Source organism: Simochromis diagramma, unplaced genomic scaffold (genome assembly GCF_900408965.1).
Source record: "Simochromis diagramma unplaced genomic scaffold, fSimDia1.1 OVJJ01000321.1, whole genome shotgun sequence".
In the NCBI taxonomy this organism is placed as follows: Eukaryota; Metazoa; Chordata; class Actinopteri; order Cichliformes; family Cichlidae; genus Simochromis; species Simochromis diagramma.
Window position 1 is genome coordinate 15322195 of NW_024386772.1, and position 21676 is coordinate 15343870.

A 21676-nucleotide genomic window follows, 5' to 3' on the forward strand; every position below is an offset into this window, starting at 1 on the left:
CAAGTCTTGTGCCTACTTATCTGATTTAAAGCCAGGTATGCGATTTAGAGATCCAACAGACACCAAGTTGGGCTGGCATGCAGACGGTGTGTCAGGACTTGGAGACAGGGGCTTACAGGAGCAGATGATTCACCAGACACCAAAGATTCTTCAAAGCCAGGGAAGGATCTGACAGAAGATGGAGAAGATAAAATTTAAAAAAAAAAAGAGATAAATAAATGAACTGGGAGTGCTGTCACAGCTGTCAGACACCTAATTAAAAGACTCTCCCAAAAAAAGTTGCTGCACATTTTACTTTCTGTACACAAGGATAGCAAAGATTGGGATTTGTATCAAAGCCTCTTAAACCTCAAAGAGCAGAAAGTCAGAATAATCTGTTGGGGAGGTGTGTAATTTTTTTTTTTTAATTGTCTTTTTTGTTTTGTTTTGTTATCTCCGTTGCGATCCTCTGCAATACTCTCACCTCCCTCACCTTGTCGTTCTCAGGATAAACATAGCTTGTCCATAGCAACAGGGTGACTATGGTGTTGACAGATGTAAAGTGATTAAGAGGGTGTGTGTGTGTCGAAACTGCATTTTACACTCCCCTTTTACTTTTTTCCCTATATTCACTCTCTGTTTTTCTCCTTCTCTGTGCTGCCCTTAAGTCCTTTTGTATTTTTAAACAGCAATTTAGCAAACGACACAGAATGACTTGTTTCATGGGCTGTAGTGGAGTTATTAATACTTTAATTCATCCCACTGAATTTAGTGTTTCTGCTTTTTTGGGTTTTTTTTTTTTTTTTTGTTTGTTTGTTTTTTTTTTTTTTTGCAGTGTTAATCAGTTTGTTGAAAACAGTGTTGTGGATCATGTGGGTTGTACTGCTCACTCTATTTTTCTCACCTAGAAAAGACTGTGCATTGCAGTTTTTCTGACATGCACAGGTAACACGTGTCAGAAAAACTACAATGTGGAAGCAACAGAAAATGGCACTCACAAAATACTGCAGATTTGTATAATAATCTGTCTGTACTGTAGAAATATATGCAGGTGCTTTTCAGAAATCCCCAAAATGTACTAAAGAAGTCAGTTAATGCATTTGTGTTTGTGTGGTCTCATTACAGTTTTCTAGCTGTGCTTCATTATATTTTATTATATCCTTCATTATGATACTAAAAGATTAAAAACTTACGCGGCTGCATTAAAATGTGCCCTCACAGGGTTTGATTGAAACAAAACGGAGGCACAGAGAAATCATAAGTGAACAACCGGTCAGTAACAAGAACAGTTTTAGTAAGAGTTTTATTTCTGCACTTATTTGTGTAGGTGTGAGTATTTGCTTCTGAAATTTGCATATGATTGTTTGTTGAAATACAGACACAAGGGTAAGCCTGTTATCAGGATTTCTGGTATCGATGGAGGAAATTAACAGATCTAAATAGATACGTTTGTGCCTGTCACGAAAGCATAAACAAACAGGAAGATTTTCATTTGGTCAGGAAGACCGGCGACTCTGTTTAGAAAGGGCAAAACTGTATTGCCCCATATTCGTTCATGGTCTAGATAACCAGAAGAAATTGTATTTATTTGCCTTTTTGTGTGATTTTTTTTTTTTTTTTTTTTTTTTTTTTTTTTTTTTTTTTTTTTTTAAATAAGCAGTATTGTTGTTTTTAATTATGAGGTCATGTTATTGTGCATTTTAACTTACTGATACGGTGTTACCAAATAGTGACCACTTTTCTACATGCAGAATATTTTTGGGAATTAGAATTAGAAATGCACTGTACCCGGCACAGGTTTGTGGTAAATAAAGCCTTCGGCCATTTGAGGATTTATCAACCAAGGACAGAGCTGTAAGAGCTGAATAGAGAGGGTGTGTGCAATGCATCAACAGCCGTTAGAGGTGTGACACTTCCAGTCAGTTGGATGAGAAATGGCTCCCACAAATTTTGCCCCCCCCCCCAAAAAAAAGAGATAAATTAAGGCGCATGAAGAAGTCAGGAAATGAAGGCAATATTAAAAGAAGCCGTTTCATTCAGATTGTTGTTCTAACACCGTTCGCTTCATTACATTTCAGTGATATCAGCATTTACCAGAGTAGTGAAAGTGAAACTGAATATTTTAAATATCTGAATATCTGGTTCATTTGCATGGATCCCACATACATGGACACATCAAATCCTTTCAGTAGCTTTCTGACCTTTTTATGATCCCAGACTGTCAGTGTAGATAATGCAGCCCTCCCTACTGTTCTGCCCTTTCACTAAACATCAAATACAGCACAGACTGTCAATAAAATAAGATCTAAACTAATAATACTTGTCCTCTGCACAACACAGATTAGAATAATGACAAAGGAACCCTGGTCTTTTTATACATTTTGCCCTTGTTGGGTTTTTTCTTTGTGGCTCAACAATGACTGTGTCTAAATGGCTGTAAACCATGTGCATAGCGAGATAAGACCTTGATTTATTCAAGGTGGTTGTTTGGAAGGCACAACACAGTTCAGACCTGCTGAATCTGATCTGTTCAAAGCTTATCATCTTTTCAGTTATGTTTGCCTAGATGTGCATTTGTACACAAACAATTTGAATGTTGTCTATGGTTTTTAATGTCCACTTGCATGCATGTTTGCAGTGTCTAGAAACGTTGGCAAGCCGACAGATGGACATGCAGTTGTTCGTCGCCGATGGCTGTAAGGAGGCTCTGCTGGAGGAGAAGAGGCGCTTCTGCTTCCTTGTGGACAAACACTGCATATTATCCTATCAGTTCGCTTCCTTCCATGACAAGGTAGACAAAGTTCTGCTCTTATTATGTTGGAATCAATCAAACTCTAGTCATATTATATTGCTGGTTCAGCCAGAAGAATTTATTCCGAAACCCGCAATCTCTAGAGTCTCAATGTATCACGTTGCCATAGTGATAGAAATGTTGCACTCCTTCTACTGATTACTCATGTTTTCTTTTAATATCTTTTCTTATTTTCACGACTGCTGGATAGGCCAGAGACATACTGTCGGAAAAGCTGAGCACCTGGCAGGACCAGTGCAAAGATGCCACCAATATGCCCGAGAGTGTTTTGTCAATGATTGAAGGGCTGCGTAAGCCAGTTCCCATCACACCACTGCCCTCCCCGTCCCCGTCACGACACAGTGTGGTATGATCAAAGTGACAATCCTAAGACTTGTTCTTGTGCTACATGTGTTGCCGTCTTTCATACTGTACTATGTTTTTGTTTTTGTTTTGTTTTTTTAGTACTTTTTAGATAAAAATATCATTACTACGTAATGGAAACTTACCTCAGAGAGACGATTTCAGAGTGTCTCTCTGTAGGTCTGCTTACCAATCTTGACCAGATTTAACCTGTTATGTACAAGGTGTTTTTGTTTGTTTTTTTTTGTTTTTTGTTTGTTTTTTTGTTTTGTTTTTGTGTTTGTTTGTTTTTAGCATTGCTATCAAATGGGGAAAAGTAACAGGGAAAAAACAAACATCAAAAAATTGATAACTCATATATGCAGGTAGCCTCTGCAATGAATATGCCATGCTTGGTGATGGGGCTCCCAGGGTGTAGGATGTTTTGATGTCAAGGTTATAGAAGTACTTTATATACTGAGGCTACCGTGCTGACACTGAATATTTAATCATATTTATCTTTCTATGTTCAGACTAAATCATAAGGATACTCACAGAGTATCTTCCAAGGACAGTTTTTGCAATTTTAAAAAATATTATCCAGATCAGCCGCAGAGTTTAATGGGTTCTTCATCTGCCTACACTTCACCTTTCCACCTTGGCAACTTATGTAATCTTGCTTAAAAAAAACATATAATAATGATAATGGCAGTGATCGCAGACCTCGACTTTTGCCTTGGTGGAGTAGTTGGATGATAAACCATTTTGTCTGTTAGACCCGACATTTTCTAACTGCTTAGGGTAATAATTCTTGGGCATTTGTTTAGCTGTTACTGAGGCTGCTGCTGCTACTACCTGCATGTTTTGACAAAAATTCATTTTTTTTTTTTATATTTTTTTTTAATCTTTTATTTTATTTATTTTTTAAAGGAAATAAGTAACATACTGGTTTCACAAATACAGTCACCATATCGCTAATGTTTTCATTCATTGCACTGTGGCAGAACATATCTACTCCCCCGGCACCACCTAAGAAAGCTGAGCCCAGCCGTTTGGTTAATATGTTCAACCAGGACAACAACCCCACCGCTGTAACCCCTCCTTCAAGCAACAGCACAGGTATTGCAGCAGGTATTTTGACAGTTGTTTTCATTTAGCACTTTGCTCTGTGCTTTTGTGTCCTCACGTTTGTGCTTTTCAAACAGATGGTTTTTGCAGGTGTAATGCAAGAACCATCTGTTTGTTCCTGAAATGCGTGTCTCCTTTATGCTGCATAGAATGATGACATTTGCTTCTCTGCGCTAGAAAATGTTATTCCATGATGAGCTGCATGAAATAAATGTGTTAACAGACCTCTCTGCATTGAATCATATCTGTTATTAATCTGTCTCTCTTCCACAGCATGTCTTTCATCCTGTCTTCCTTCTCTCACCCCAACCGGTCGCAGCAGATGGCCGCCCCTCCCTGAGCCTGGTTCTGCTGGAGGTTTCTTCCTGTTAAAAGGGAGTTTTTTCCTTCCCACTGTCGCCAAAGTGCTTGCTCATAGGGGGTCATATGATTGTTGGGTTTTTCTCTGTATCTATTATTGTACAACCTACTGTACAATATTAAGCGCCTTGAGTCGACTGCTGTTGTGATTTGGCGCTATATAAATAAAATTGAATTGATGTTTCGGTCAGTTGCCCCTACACTGAATTACCTCAACAGCCAGTGGATAATTTATCATGACTTTATGTGCCGGGTTCCCAGAGAAACAATCCTACTGACTTTGCCAGCCCTCTTCTCCTGAATTATGACCATGAGGTTGACATTTGTTGTTCAGAGTAAAATATGTCAACAGCTAATCTGCTAGAGACATTTGCTGTCACAGTTACTTTTTATCTATCAGGTCATGCTTTAAGTTTATCTTGTACATTAGATTATGTCTAAATCCAGCAGCTGTAATTGTAGTTTCTTTAGTTTCAGTTGCACTTTTTGTTGAGTACTATTAGGCAAGGTCAGTAACCATAGCAGCTACTGTGACCACGTTAGCAAGGCTTTATATTCTTAATCGTGCCTTGTGTTAACACTGCTTTCTGCTTCTTTTCTTTTTTTTTTTTTTTTTTACTTCCTTCCTCTCTCCCAGACCACGGGAACGGCGAGGACAGCAATCTCGCCAGGTCTGTGTCTGTCGCCACAGGGCTCAACAATATGGTGAAGAGACCACGTGTGCGCACCATCTTTCCCCATACTGCGGGCAACAATAACACACTGCTGAGCTTTGATGAGGGAGACGTCATTGTCCTGCTCATCCCTGATGAGAGAGACGGATGGATGTATGGTGAAATGGAGAAGAATGGAAAGTGAGTCTAACGACGTGTGATGAATTTATACAGACCAGATATGTGATATGAAAAATTATAATCACAGAAATGGGGGAAGGCTTGTGCACACACTGTGCTGTACATAGGGGCCCGATTAGATCTGTGACACATGCAGTCATTGTTGAGATGTAATTCAGCTGGCTTTAAATGTCTTTAAATCATAACAAGAACTCTGTATCATCATCACCTTCTTCCTACTGCCTCTGTCAAAAATTCATGCCATATTCCCGTGAATCAGGTGATTAATAGGAGGTGGAATTCTGTCTTAACTGGCCAGATGGTCCCTCGCCTGATTGCTAGGCTGACCATGTATGAGCACACACAGCTCCAGGCTTGTCAAGTGATGCCTGTGCTGGAGAAGTCACTGATAAGGAAATCAAAGTAAAATATGGCCTGAGGGTGGGATGTACGATAGCAGACTGGAGTGAGGTGGAGGGAGAAGTTCAGAGTACCACCTGCTCCCCCACACAGATAGGCACCAACCAAGTCCACTCTCCCCAGATCTCTTGTGCGTGACTTTTTAGACAAGGATTTGATCTGAAGCCCTTGAAAATGTGTTTTTGAATTTTAATCATTCATCCGGTTTGATCTTTATTGCTTTCAAGGGAAATTACATTACAAATATACCCAGAAAGATTGATCAAGGGCATAAAAGAATCATTTCTGAGTAGCTTTCAAAAATGAGGCTAACACAAAGTAAAACTTTGGTCTTGATGCCTCGCTGCTGCAGGTGGGGCGAGCTGAAGCGCCTAAAGGCTTAAAAAGTGTATATCGTCATGTTTATCAGAGCACAGCGTCAGACAAGATGGGCTTCATGTTCCACAGGAGGTTCGGCTTTGATGCTTTTGGTTCTCTCGCTGGGCTTCTGCCTTTGTCTCATATCTGCTTTGATACTGTATCCCAGCAACTCACCAGGACTGTTTCAGATATGGACTCTATTGATGGACTGAGAGATTGAATTCCAGCAGGACTGAGAAATTTAATTCCAGGGAGTGAAAAAATCTACTGATAATAGAGCAACATTTGTCAAATAATGACATTTGACTTCTGTGTGTGCATTTTATTGGCATGATTCCTAAATAAATTATCCAGTCACAATCATTAGAGTTGAGCTTTCTTTTCCAGGAACAGCTAGTAGTGTACACTCTTGACAATCGGTACTTGTAAACTGTCCTTGACTGAAATCAAGTAGTCTCAGTTGCTAGCATTAACAGTTATGGTTGAAACAAGCACGGGTTCTCTGTGGAAACTTTTCCTTAAATAAACAAAAGCAGTTATTCAGTGTGACTGGGTGAAATTCATTTTCCAGTAGGTCCTGACTCTTTACTTTTTTTTTTTTTTTTTTTTTTTTCTATTGCAAGTACACTGAGGAAATACCTATTCTTCAAGTTAGTGCAAATATTAACATCCATCCACACAGAGGGAGGGGCAGATTGATCAAATACTGATTAGGAGCAATCTTTCTGCATAATAGTACAATGACGAGGAGTCCTTGGTCTGAACTTGGGATAGGGACAAGCGTGTTTTTTTTGTTTGTTTGTTTGTTTGTTTTTTTCAAATGTGTTTCAGAACTGAAGTAATCAATTTTTTTATTATTAAGGTAAGAAATTTTTAGCATAGCGTTTAGAAATTAATTTTGCAATAATAAATTTTTTAGTCTTTCATTATGTTCTTTGGAGTCAGGTTTCATTTAGACATCTGTGTGTGTGTGTGTGTGTGTGTGAGGGGGCTCAAACTGTTGCCACTGAAACCTCACAGGTCTCTGAAATTCTGGCTCAGTCGTGACTCATTTATTAAATCAGGGAAAATCAAATTCTTTCCGCACAAACTCTGTTCCACCTCGACGGGTTCAATAGAAGACTTTGTCCACAAGATCTTTTCTTCATTTGCGTCATCGGTTTCCTTTGATGGAAAATAACCTGTTCCAGCCTGAAATCTTTATTGTCAAAGATGAAATCCTTCAAAATAAACCAAAACTGTGATTGAAGTTGCACCCTTTAATGCTCTCCCTCTTTGCAAATAACAAGTGACAGATTCAACCTGTTTGCTGGCATAGTCGCCTTAGGCATACATTCAGACTGTGTATACAACAGTAAAGGCAACTGCAACGGATCCTGCTCCTTTATCTGGTTTCTGTATCTTCTCGATAAGAGATGGAGAGAGCCGCTGAGGAGAGGGCAGTGCAGGCAGGCTCTTCACCGATCACTTGGAGAGTCCTTCAATTGAGCTGATAACGACCGCTGATGCAATCCTCTCTAAGTTGCCTGCTGTGTTTCTTTCTTTTAGGAGGGGCTGGTTCCCTTCATCTTACTGCCGTGCTCTCACTGAGACACTCGTGAATAACAACAGGTAAGGAGAAGCCACATTCCAGCTAACACACACAGACCTGCAGGTGTCATATTGCAGCCAGCTCTATTGTTGGAAGTATTTCCTCTAGTTGGCCCTCTTGACGTGATAATCTTTACAGTTCTGTGAGGATTTTCCCATTCCTAAACCTTTGAGTCCTGCTGTTAAGCATTCTGTCTTCATTTTTATTTCTGTTATTTATTCATTTATTTATTTAAATGATGCTTGTGTTGTTCCTGACGTAATAAATGTTTCAAAGCCTCTGATTAAAATTTAAGTAATTTGTGATCAAATGATTCATATGGAGCCTTTTTTTTTTTTTTTTTTTTTTTTTTTTTCCTTTCCCCCTTTCTTTTATTTAATGAATCAAAAATGATACTTTTCACGCGAGCCCAGCAAAATATCAGGAAACAGGATGCTGTTTGCTGATGAATAGATTTTGCTGCTGATGAAAGAGAGAGAGAGAGAAAAGGTTCAGAGTCGACTCCAGGCTTTTTCTTCAAAGAGACTAATCCCTGTTGGATTAATTTATTAGATCTTAATGTGCGGCACCTCCCACAGAGAGGCTGCCAGCCAACTACTACCACCACTCCCGGAAAGTGAAAATTTAAACTATAACCAGAACCTGGGGACAGAACACACAGACATCTACATCCCTCTTCTTTTGTCCATATTAGGAATTTCAATTAGCCACATTCAATCTGTATCGCTTAACGTTTAACGTCAACATTTAAGCTGGTAACCCTAACCCATGATGCAGCCGCTAAAAATTAAAATGCAATACTCTCATATGCCTGGAGACTCACTTGTGATGAGTTTTATTATGTAGCTACTTCATTTCTTTGACCATCTTTCTTTTACCATCTCTTATACTGCCCTCCTCTTCCTCTCCAGTGAGCCCGCCGCCCCGTACCGCAGCAGAAGTGTGGTTAACCTCCACCACCAGGACACGGAAACAGACGAGGCAACCATGGTTCTCCCCCCAGCAGATTACAGCAACATCCCGCAACGCAGCACGAACAACAACACCTCGTCTGCCGGCACCATCACCACAAATAGCAATCACCATCACTCCCCCACGCCCTCTGTAGCCTCCTCGTCTGATCACAGCACGGTCAGTTGGCGATTTGGTTTGTGCGCTCTTCTTTGTCTGACATGTTGGTGTTTTAAAAAGAGAAACACCGAGTCTGGTAGACTTAAGCCGTGACTTAAAAAAGCAACTGATTTGATCTTAGATCAGGTCTGTGAAGAGTTTGACCAGCTTTCTTCTGCCAGCATACTGTCATCATGTTGTGATATGACTGGCACTATGAGGCTACATCTCACCTTATACCTGCTGCATAAAGGCTGCTGTACCCTCAACTGTTTTTACTGCCAGTGACAGTGTGTGTGTGTGTGTGTGTATGTAGGTGGTGTCAGATGAGCTTTTCATGTGTGTCCTGGAAACCTGACCACACTTTAATATAGTGCGAGTGTCGACTGATGTTGACAATGAAGGGGAAAAAAAATGTAATTGTTAGGACTCGAGGACAGTTTTACACTTTTGAGCTTTTCAAAAAGTGTAAAGTATGGGATTATTTTCCTAATATTTAGTCTTATTTTTAAGACAACGTATGTGTGCCAGCAAAATAAAATTAAAAAATTAGAGACTTTCCTATTTCCGGGTTGAGAGACACATGTATAAAGTTTATTTGGTTACTGCAAATGTAGGTTCTGATGCACATCCTCTCACAGCATAAGTCTAAACAGGATAAGTAGTAATAGATGCTAAAAATATCCACAACCTGAAATGCATTTTGAATATGCACCGTGGTGTTCTGAGGAAATAAAGTAAATACTGAGTCTAAAAACTGACTTTGTGTCCAAAGTTGTAGTCCCACGACTCACCTTCACTGTTTTTTTTTTTTTTGTGGGTGAGCAGAACACAGCTGTAATGATTGTTATTGTTAGGATAATCTCCAGGGTGCTGATGATGGGTCTCTGGGTGAGGCTGCTCTAGTAAGAGGCATTCACATTGAATTGAAAATTAGGTTTTATCATCTAGGGTGATGGTGCACACATGCCATGCTTTGCCAGAAGCTTTTGTATGCAGACAATGTTTTTTAAAATATTAATATTATTTCATCCATCTCTGAGAGTTTTATTTCTTACCTTGCCAATGTTCTTACATTTGCATGCCATGCAAAATGGCAGGCAAATTGTGGTTTGGTTCTAGGAAGGCCTTTTTTGTTCCCGTCTGCTGGTTGGATGTAAATGCATTGTGGTATGTACAGGTTAAATGCGCATGACCTGTCTGCACAATGACTTACACAAGCTCTGTATATGCTCTACAACCATCTTTACTACACCTCTCTGACATTGCTTGTTCAGATAAATTGTGCACTTAACCTTTCATATTGGTCAGCCACAGTTGGATATGGACTTTGCACATATTTCTTTTCCTGCACATTCACGTTTGTTTACAATGCAAAACGTAGAATTCAAACCTGCACATACACAGAAAAATATCTGCTCAACATGTATTGAATATTCACACACAGTCATGTTTACTTTAACCTTAACTGTAGCTTGTTTTCAAAGGTCCTAAATGTCTTCACTTTACTTGTGTGACCCACTTCACAAGATTTCTTATTGCGTCGTCCCTTCAGAATAGATCTGCAGTGACTTAAGTTCAAACCTGTGAACACATTTCTTGGGTTTTTGTTTTGTTTTTTTGATTTTCTAAAAATGACCATCAAAAGTGTTTGTTTGTATAATTCTGATATTAGATATTTGTCCACTCTTCTTTGTAGCATTTATTTAGAATGATTTCCTGGCAAAGACCCATCATTTATGCATCATCCATAAGTTTTCTGACCTTAACCATTGGGAAGGTCTTTCTGGAAGCACAAAGTACAGATATCTTAGATTTGTTATTGTGGCCACAGCTCAATTTTGATCATAAAAACATTTTGCAGAAGTATTTGGCTTGTCCATGTGGGCAGTCAAGCCTGAAGCTTTTGATTTTGGAGCAGAGGCTTCTTTCTTGGTCGGCACCCTCTCAATCAGTTTTGATGTCCTTGGCTTTGACCAATACTTGGAACAATGGGAAATCTAATGAGTGCTGTCAAACAAATTCTTGTAATGCTCCAAAGACACAACAGTTGTAGTCAATCATAATCCCTAACTTAATACGCCTTAACCATGTCAAGTTATCATAGAACTTTCACCACCACTTATTAAAAGATGAAGTGGGTGTATGTATATATTTGAGCCTGTGTGTCTTCTTTTGACCTGGTGTTGATTAGAGATGATCCAAAATAAACCCCAGCTTTTTTTCACCTAACTCTTGTTTTTAAAGTTGTCAAATATGTTGTACAACTATTCCACCAGTTCCAGAAGCTGAAAGAAATCATTAAAAGCCTAAAATGTTCATGACATTAATGCGCATGATGAGTGTGTAACTTCTGACCACAACTGGACATGGAAGATGAGGCAAGCAAACAAAACACAAACAAAATAAACACAGTCGCCGTGGCTATTCTGTTAGGTTGATGTTTGACCCACTTAAAGGTCAGGTGGCAAATGGAGATACTCTTCTCCTCCTTGCCTGCATTTATTATTGACCAGTCACTTTGGTCAGGGCCTCAGGCTGACTTACACTAGTGGGACCAAATGTTAGTGTGTGTCCATTGTCAGTTGTATCAGTCTACATCCTGGCTCTGCATTATGGTGGAATTCCACTCTGGGTGAACCCGATATCCACTATCCCTCATTGTCAATTCCTTCATTCTTTCACTCAATCATCACTCACATATCTGCCTCTTTATCTTTTCATCCTCGTGCCTTTCCTTCCTGCTTTACATGTCTCCCACCAGTCCCAGGATAAACAGGGTTCACTTCCAGGGAAGTTTATTCCTTCCTAGTGACTCACGAACCCTTGCCATAACTTTTCAAAACACAGACATATGCAGGATCCCAGAATAGACTCGCGTGTGGGAAAAAGTTCTCTACAGCTACAGCAGATTATAATACTCGGCGAAAAAGTGGGCGGCTGAGGTTGTGTGTTGGTGTGCGCACATGTTTATGCATGCGTGTAAAGTTAGTTAGCAACTTGGGGCTGGAACATTCATGAATATTATTGCCATAATGATGCATACTGCATCAGTCTGTGTCTGTGTGGTTATCTCAGGTAATTACCTCTGAATAAATTTCTTGGCACTGTTGGTATAAACTAGATGTTTTTCTTGGGTTATTTTTTTCTCTGTTAGTTCATAATTCTTTTTTTTTTTTTTTTTTTTTTTAACATAGCACCATGGCTTAAAGCCTGATTGTATTTCCACATTCTTTCTCTTGCTTGATGTCAACAAACTGGTTGGAGTCTGTATCAGCAAAGCCTGTTTTTAAATGATGTTGGTTGGTCTAGACAAGGAAAGGTGAGAGAAAAAGACAAGAGATGTAGGGGGAGGTGGGATTTCTGGAATGTTCTGTCATTATCAGTTTAAAAAAAAAGCACCCTCACTGGTTTGTTTGGGTGTGGGAGAGATAAGATGACAACTAACAGTAATGAATAGTGTAGATGCAGAAAAAGCGAGAATATGATCTGAAAGATTGAGATCTACAGAGAAAGTTGAACTGTAAGAGTATCAGGGAAGCCGATACTCATAGCTGACTGAACTCTGTGTTGTCTGCTAGCATATTGTGACTCTGTGTTAGTGCTGGATATATTAAATCTTAATCCAGGACCTGGTTTAAGGGAAGTTCCACAGAATCTTATTTAGAGGATAAATTATTACTTTTCTTTTAAATAAAGGCTGATCCTTTTTGAAGTCCAGGTAACCAAGTTATGAAACTGCTGGGCCTCTCTGGAAATGAGATGGGTAGTGTCAAGACTGAAGCGCCCTGGTCAGCAATATCGCTCAATCGGTCCACTACTGACCTCTTGCGGAGTCTGTTGAGTACTGCAGATTGAAGGCCAGAAGGCACGTTAAATCCGGGACAGTGGATGTTACCAGGAAGACGAACAAAAGCAAGCTACAGTTTATAAAACCACTATTGTGTAAAACAATAACTCAATTACTACTGCTACCTTTACTTTATAGTGAGCAGTAAATTGTGTAGTGTAACATGATCTTATTTATTAAAACAACCTATCACTTTTCGGGGCTATGGAAAATATGTTAATTTTGTTGTGTATATTTTAGAGGGCACTTCCAGGGCCAACAAAATAGGTAGTTATTCCCATAATTGTTCACCCAACATGGAGTTTTGTTTAAAGGTTTTGTTTTTTCCAAACTGCAGTGTAAGAAAATGTTTCACCACATTTAACTTATTAAAAACATATAAACATTTGTGTTTACAATATTTGTGCAGCTGGGGTTCAGGTACATTTTTCTCTATACTGCCAATGTGATCATCATGACTTTTTTGTTGTTTGTTTTCATGCAAAGTCACAAATGTGCAACCAAGAGTTTTGTGATGTTAAGAAAAATATGTTAGTATCTAATAAGGATCCAAATTTTTATTAGATGCGAGTAATGATTCAGCTATAAATCTGTTAAAGGAGTTTATGGGTGAACCCTCCTGTTAAGACACTTGCATTCACCATGGCTTGTCATAAGAAAACTTAGCACGGTTCATTGTGCTACAGACTTGAATTTCCAGAAGATCCAGGTTCCCCACACCGTCTTGTGACATGAGGCATTAAATTATTTTCAGTACAGTGTGTTCAATCCTTCAGCTGTGGAAAATATGTGTTAAATTCTCCTAGAAATCAAACGAGTGTAAATACAAACGTGGCGATAAATCGCCGAGGCATTAAAAGTGCAAATGTGTCACGGTTTTGTGTTTGGTTGGGCTCGTGATTCGCATGTGACGGTATACATGTCTGTTTCTCCTCCACAGGCGAGTCAGCCTAATGGCACCGCAAGACCCCCGCCAGCTTTCCTCGCGTAAGTCTCATAAGAACATGAGCGAGATGATTTGCTTTTCTGTCACTCGGACGTAAACTCATCATCATCTGCTGCATTTTTCACAGGGGAGGGAACCCTTTCGCCACAGTCAGGCTCCGTCCAACTGTCACCAACGACCGCTCCGCGCCAGTCATCTGATCTGTCCACATTTCCACCCACACTCAACTCCCACAAACCCTTGTCAAACTTCCTATGTCATCTTACTGGCCAGCAGCTTCTGATCTGGATGAAAATAAACTCTGATATGGAAGTACTTTGGGACCATTTTGTTTACTGAACAGATCCACATATATTTATGAAACATATATATTTTCTATGTCTATTTTTGCCCTTCTGTGGTGTTAAATACTTACCACATTCTGACCTGCACATAAGATATGAATGAATAAAAACGGTCAAAGAGAGTAGTGGAATTATGTTGTTGCTTGTTCATTGACAGAAATGACTGTAAAGAGATCATTTGTTGCCATAGGACGGTGGAAGAAAGTACTGTACAGGACCTCTGCATTTCAACCTCAGGTCCAGATGATTGTTTGTGCTTAATATTGATACGATGTGGTACAGTGACTTGTCCTCTTGTGTATATACCTTCTTGTATATACATTTGCACAACAGATGCTTTGTCCTTAGCCATCTAGCTTAACTACGGGAGCGTGGAGACCGCACTTCTGCCTTAACGACACATTCATACTTACTGCGAAATGTTGCATTCTTCAAACTGTCCATACAAGATGTTACAATCACCTCATCGTACATTATCTGTGAAATCAGTGCTTCATTGACTACACAAAACCATCAGTGTGTGTGCACTTTTCCCCCTGACCCACTTACACCCTTTAACAGAAATTGCTGTATGGAAATAAAGATCTATTTCTTCAGTTTGTTGTTTGTTGATCTGAAAAAAAGTGACTTTAAATGCTTTTTCATCTGCATTCATTTATCTGGGAGGGGAAAAGAAGGCAAGAAGTCCAAAATATAGATAGTATTCATTTTTAATTACAATAACATATAAAAAGTAAGAACCTCAATCATTACAGCGTGCGTAGTGTGTTTTCTAAAGCAAGATATATTTGTTTAAATCCCTCCCATCCAGTTATAGATCCTTTTCTTCTGTCGGGGGACAGTTTTATAACATCTTGCTGCGATGGAAGACGTAGACAGGGTGATACTGCAGATACAGAGACGTGAACATTCTTGATTGTCTGGCTGGGAGGAATGGTGCACGTTGACTTGTCGCAGAGGGAAAATCCAGATATTATACACATTATTGATAGATTGCTTCAGTTTTTTAAATTCAGCATGCTTCCTTGAAGTAACTCTTAAAGGAGTCGTCTTCACTTTGACTTTGAGTGTCCTCTTAAAGTAAGAAGTCTTACGCAGTTGAGGTTGTAAAGTCGTGGGCATTTCAGATTATATCTACCTGAGGTCTGCATTGGCCCTGGAGAGCGCAACTCAGCAGAAAAGGAAAAAAAAAAAAAAAAAAAGAAGAACAATCAAACGTTCAGTGCAAATATGGCCCCAAGAAATGATATCAACAAACAAAAACAGACAAAACTCTAATTCAAGTCCACTGATTCGGGTTTCAGCTGGAACACTTTATATCCAGGGATTTATATTCATCTCTAACATGTTCTGTGTCATTCCACGTGATACAAATAAGGAACAAAAGAACTTCCTAGAAAAAAACAAAACAAAAAGCTAATTCATCAAAGATCTCGAGTGCAATGTGAACTAAGCACAAGGTTAACCCACAAAAAAAAAAAAAAAAGGGCCAGGCAAAAACAAAAACTACATACGCCTTGATTAAATGTGACTTGGCAAAACAAAGGAATCTGCTCAGATCCTCAGATAAAGAGCGAAATCGTCGAAAGAAATCATGACTGATGGAATCGAATGATCACTCAGCATGTAGTGAAGGCACTGACAACAGCTGGACACATGTCAGAGTAGATCCTCAGCTCGCGGATGAAAACACATTTCTACACATGCCTCTAATAGAAAATCATGGTAATATCTACGTCATTTGTCGTATACATATATTTATATAACATAATGGCATAACAGCAATGTGCAATATTAACAAAAGATAAGAAAACAAAATGAAAATCCCGGATTATCTGTGTGTGTGTGCGTGTGTGTGCGCGTGTGTGTGCGCGTGTGTATATGCATGGGAAGCGTGTGAGAGCTGTAGTTTGGTCCCCCTAGCCAAAGGTGGCGCCACAATTGGGACACCTTCTCTGACGCAGTGCAAAGCAGAAGAGGATACCCAAGGGGAAGAAGAAGATGGCACATAGGATCCCCAGGCAAGTGAAGTCATCCTCGAGGACACCAACTCTGTAACACAGACACACACACACACACACACACAGACACACACACACACACACAGACACACACACCAGAAAGCATTAGTGAGGACTGTTTGGATAGGAACTCTGTTTATTTATCTACAACATACATTAAGAGCCAAAGCAGTGATTCCAGCCTTTAAAATATTTTATTTATCTTATCAGCCAAGTCTACACCTACGCCTCGATCTGATTTTTTTTATCCTCTGTGAGGATTTTCTGATGAGTTCTGACCTTCATCACATGCTTCAAACAACATTTTTCAGAACACTCGTCTCTCTCCAATTACCTCTCGTACGAGCAACGCCTGATGTTTTGGGCTAAACGGTCATCAAGAGGAAACTGTTCAGTTGGCGTCTGACCTCATTCTTGAAACAGAAGCTCTTTACTCATCTGGTTCAATATTATAACTAATAAACTCAAAGGAAAATCTTAGAAACAAACAATCAGACAGAAAGTGTCAGATTGCCGTCCCTTATTAGACTCTTTGATTTATAACAAGAAAAAAAGAAGAAACAAAGATTGATAATCTATAAAAATAGAAGAAACGGGAAAGCAGAAGAGCTTTTATGCAGAGTGACAGTAAACAGAGCTGATCCTGTGACTGCACTGCACCGACCAGTGGGGCCAGTAAATCAGCTGGAGGCCCTGCAGCGCGTTCAGCTAGTCTCTGAAGAAATGAAAGCAGGTGCTTTCCGAAGTAGCTTCTCAGAGTCTCAGATTCAGTTAAATAAAACCGACCTTTCTCTCCCTCTCAATTCTGGATCCTGCTGCGACAGTGAACTGTGTTTAACCTTTATATTGCTCCTAAAATAAAGTAACTTGCATTTGCGTTTGACCTATCGCGCGATGTGCCATGTCATGGGTGTTTGCACAACTTATTTGGACACCGGTACCAGGAAACGGGCCGTCGCTGACCCCAGCAACATGGCCACAAATGCTGACTAAAACTGCGTCAGTGTTTTTCAAAGTCTTCCGAATGTCCGACATACTGCTGGCAGACTAAATATGTTTGGTTGTATGTCGACTTTTAAATGATAAAGTGCCGCACAGCTGTGCGTCATTCTGATTTTAGGAAGTGGAGAAACTTTCAATAGAGAAAAAAAAAAAAAAAAAAAGAGTGAAGAAGAAAATTAGTTATTGTTAAGTATTTATGGAATTTTTAGCTACTTAAGTCAATCAACACCACAATCTCCTTGAAATACAAATACATTACTTCATATTCCACTAAGTTGCAGAGCTGAGAAAGCTGAGAAAAAACACATCAGAACCACTTTTTTATTATTATTTGCAATATTTTGATCTGAATTTGATTTGCTAACCATTCAAATGAGTCAGAAACGTAAGAATATATCTATTAAAAGAAAATGACTTTCCCTGTTTTTGGAGCTTATATGAGCTGCTTTCCCTTCAAGATAGCCGCCTCTTTTGGTTGTGCTGCAGTCATTTCTAATTTCAGTCACATGCTGGTTATAGGTTAGTACCCAATTTTATTTTGTTCTCCTTTTTCTAGATTATGTTTAATAAATGTGTGGATCTCACTTCCCGTAACAGGCTGGTGACAACAGCTTTCAGAAACCACTGCATTCTCATTTTAGTAATAATTTATAAATAATCCTGTTGAACCTGAGAAATTTAAAACTATACAATTAAGTCCCTAGAAATGAAATACGGTACATTTTATTATTCAAATTCAGAGTCCATCTCATTTCCATTTGATATTCATGTGAACTGTGCGCTTCAGTCACCTTTGCCTCCATCACATGTCTGAGGCTGAAGTCACCTGACTCTCAGTCACAGTGAAAACAACATAAAAACCGTCAGCCGTAACTGAAAGTCATATCTTCTTCGTGTTAGATAAGACTTCAGGCCTGGTGGGAGATGTGTCAGACCAGTGAAAATAGAAATGCAAAATAACCGCACGGGATAAACACGTTTTAAGACGTGCGCATTCAGACCATAACTGAGCCTCAAAAGGAACCGTTCTCAGAAACCAGGTTAACCACGGTGAGCACATGACACTCCACATGCTAATCTGGGGAATAATCAGTGGACCAGCTAGTTTTTTTTACTGTCTTCTTCCTCAGTGTACAACTAGGAATCCCACCCAGCAACACAGCAGCTTTTATCAGATCTCCCTTATCCACGCTCTAACACGTCCGTGTCCTCACCTGCAAGCAGGGCAGCCTCCCACCACCACTACAGAGGGTTGGATGATGGCGTAAGTCCCAGGGTAGGGCTGCTGGGATACAGCAGGGGGCATCTGGGCTGCTGGGTAACCTGCAGATTAAAAGAAGCAGGTGAGACAAATCACATGCAGGTCAGAGGCCGTGTTTATTACCACGAACAACACAATCGGATATTACTGACGTAGACTGCAATAAAACTGCCCTGAGCACCAACAGGAGTGTTAACTGGAGGGCTGCTGATTTCGCTCTTCAGCCATATTTACTTTGCAGACCACAAAGTGAGACAATGACCTTTGACACGATACCCAGAATTCTCAGAAGTGTTTGCCATTCAGAGAAAACCGAAGCTTAACTAAACACAGACACACACACACACATCGCTGATTTATGATAACTGTGCCATAAAGCTTAAAAGACAGACTAGTTTCTCTGTTGAGAAGACCAAACACATGTGGTTCAGTAAACAGGAAGCTTCATGCAATTACAAGAACTTGATTTAAGCACAGGATTGCTTCCTCGAATGCCGCCCTTATACAATCACAGTCAGGTGATGAGTGCCTGTACTTCATGTACAGCAGTCACGCAGTACAAAGACATACAACAGCATAGCTCCTCCGCTCTAGAAGAATTATTTCTGGATGTCAAAACTTTCATATCTTTAGATGATTTTGATTCCAAATAAATTAAGAAAAAAAATGATCAATCGAAGGTGATTTGCTGACTAGTTGTGCAGCTCAGCATTTGTTTATTATTACTCCTTTAATCTGGATATTGTCTAATTTAAACAAGAGAGAAAAAAAATCAGGTTAACCCAGATCTTTTCGCATAGAGCGCATGCGCAATGTTGGAGCGCCTTGTGAAGGAAACTGGTTAGTCTTTGACGAAACTCGAAGTCTCTCACGTTTCACGAAAAGTTCCCTTTATAGCCAAAAACCTCTGTGGCGCACAAAGACTTATAGAATATAAAGGCCCACAATAGACTTCCTTTGAACATAAACGGAAGTGGGTTAACATTTTGTTAGTTACTTTACTTTCCGGTGTGCGCTTTAACCGTGGACACGAGGGAAATACATGGGACTACTTGCCTTGACCAGCGGGGTACGCGTAGGGCGGCGGGGCCGCAGCGGCGATGGCCCCATAGTTGTGCTGCTGCTGCTGCGGGCCGTAGTCGTAAGCACCCGGGACGGCGTTGTAGGCGGGCGGTCTGTCCTGGAGAAGAGGTTTGCTGTCCACCATCTCGCCCGACGTAACGTGTCCTCAACTTGTCTCGTTGTCTGACCTCAAATCAGCCACACAAACATGCACACAAAGGGGGTCGAAACTGAACTACTTGGCGTTCGTTGCTACGGGAGGTTCGCTAGCACTCAGTGGCGACAAAATAAAAGAAAATACGCTGCGCAAAAATGAAACTTCGTCCCTCTCCATGCGCCAACTTTGTCCCCCGGGCGGCGCAACAACCCCAAACGTCCAGTTCAGAGACGGGAATGATCTGAGTGTGACTGGTAATGGTTAACTCAACTCCATTTCCCTCCTTAAAGTTGGTCCTCTGATACCAAAACAACAGTCATCTGTCATCGCAGCTCAGCAAAACTCAGCGGGAAGTCGGAAAGGCTTTTCCTTTCTGTTCGGATTGTCACAAGAGAAGAATCATGTGATGAGCTGCTGTAGCGCCTCTGCGCAGTGAAAGGCTTCTTAAAGCGACAGCGCATAAAAAAATAAAAGGCCGTGTGTGTCTTGCTGCATGCAGCTCACTGCAGTGCCTGCAGTTTACTGACAGAAAGAGAGCGATTATCTGCTGGTACCAGTTGATATTTGGTGATATTCTGCTCATAATTCAGGGATGGTTTGCATCATATTGGCTGTTGTTTCCATGCCTCAGAGTCTGAGCCAGACCTGTTTACTCCGTGACTTACATAACTGCTGCCCTTATTAGTACCTAGCGTTGCATAATATTGAGTTCACATCTTTAATCAGAGGACAGGAGTGCTGAAGAAATCTAAACGATCTAGCAAATTCCTGGCAATGGCAACCAGTCATAATCAGCAGATTATTAAAAAAATGTATGTGCTGAAATGTTATTGCAAGAAAATTCAATATGGAAGTAGCAAAGGATAGTTTTGAGAATGGGTTTCGAAGCCTGAAGTGTAGCATTGTGGGTGCCACATGTGACCATATGCCTGGTAAGCAAAGGGCATCAATATATTATATGGGAACATCAACTCTTGGGTGGTATTTATACTTTTGTTATGTTGCCCAGTCTGGTGCACATTCCTGTGTTACTGAATCAGCACACATATAATAATTTATTGTTATGGTACGGGGTCTATGACCCAGTGTTTTCTAGTTTGTGGGCAGAATGCTGTTTATTTTTGAATTTTCAGTGCTTCTCATATTCGTGGTTATTTTTACGCCTTGTATTAAGTATGTTTTAGTTAGTCTTCAGCTCTTTGTGATTTCTGAGTTTCTCTCCATCAGTGTCTAGTCTCCTCTTGTGGTTAATCGGTCTTGTCTTAACATTGGTTTTTTCTCTCATCTCAGCGGAAGTTCTCCTTTGTTTCTTTTAGTGTTTCTTTGTACCTCTTATAGAGTTCAGTGTCACAGCAAATGCCTTCCTAAGTTAATTCCCTTGTCTCTGAGTCCTATGTTTGGGTCCTACCTCTGCCTGCTGCACAGTACATCCTTGACATTTATGTAAAGATACATAACAGCTGTTTATTTTTAATTGGTTTATAATTTGGAATTTAACTCTGCCTGAGTACATTTATGAACAAGAGGACTACTTGTGTTTTGTGACCAAGTATGGAGAAAAGCAAAAACAAAGGAAGAGTCAATCATAATCAGGATATGGATGGACCAAATATAAATTAAGCAGGTGTGGGGTCACTACAGGCCTTTACTTCTTTGAAGTGAATTAGAAATTGACTAGAAATTGACCCCATTAAACAAATAGCTGTGTGTGTGTGTGTGTATATGTGTGTGTGTGTGTGTGTTACATGTATACTTCTTGCACTTGAGTCCTCTATGTCAGGGCAAATCTTTAAAAGAAATGCATTAATAAAGAAAACTCCTTCCTTTCATCTCAGCTCCTCAGCACCTCACCTCCATGAAGCTCTTTGCCTGTTTATGTCTATACTCTACTGCCATCTTGTGGCCATTGTCGTTGAAATCTGGCTTGTTTTCTACTCATAGGGAACTGTAGCCCTCTCTGTTTTTCAGTGGTGTCCATCTTCTGGTAACAATGACTGGAGCTGGGAAAGCTGAGAGGCCAGAAGCTTTTGTCTGGTGGTTTCCGCATGCGCATTGGATAAACCTCTGTTCTTTCATGGTAAACCTGTGGGAGAACAATGTTCAAGGCAAGCTGCCGATG

General features: G+C 40.0%; 2 protein-coding genes across 3 annotated transcripts in view; one reads left to right on the forward strand and one right to left on the reverse strand.

Moving 5' to 3' along the window:
* baiap2l1b (BAR/IMD domain containing adaptor protein 2 like 1b) overlaps window positions 1-15290 on the forward strand; it is a 27907-nt gene extending 12617 nt beyond the window's left edge. Inside the window, exons 7-14 of one of the 2 annotated variants that reach the window (XM_040051790.1) lie at window positions 2618-2770; window positions 2982-3137; window positions 4117-4243; window positions 5238-5454; window positions 7762-7824; window positions 8716-8935; window positions 13705-13751; window positions 13838-15290. In XM_040051790.1, coding sequence (XP_039907724.1) covers window positions 2618-2770; window positions 2982-3137; window positions 4117-4243; window positions 5238-5454; window positions 7762-7824; window positions 8716-8935; window positions 13705-13751; window positions 13838-13910 — 1056 coding nt within the window. In that variant the 3' untranslated portion in view covers window positions 13911-15290. The remainder of the gene's footprint in view (window positions 1-2617; window positions 2771-2981; window positions 3138-4116; window positions 4244-5237; window positions 5455-7761; window positions 7825-8715; window positions 8936-13704; window positions 13752-13837) is intronic. The other variant, XM_040051800.1, reaches the window with a different exon arrangement.
* Window positions 14749-19991, reverse strand: bri3 (brain protein I3). Its single transcript, XM_040051810.1, has 3 exons — window positions 19395-19991; window positions 18292-18400; window positions 14749-16106 (listed from the first exon to the last, which is right to left on the reverse strand). Exons 1-3 carry the CDS (start codon window positions 19543-19545, stop codon window positions 15974-15976), a joined length of 393 nt encoding a protein of 130 aa, XP_039907744.1. The 5' UTR covers window positions 19546-19991; the 3' UTR covers window positions 14749-15973.
* Window positions 19992-21676: the final 1685 nt, after the last annotated feature.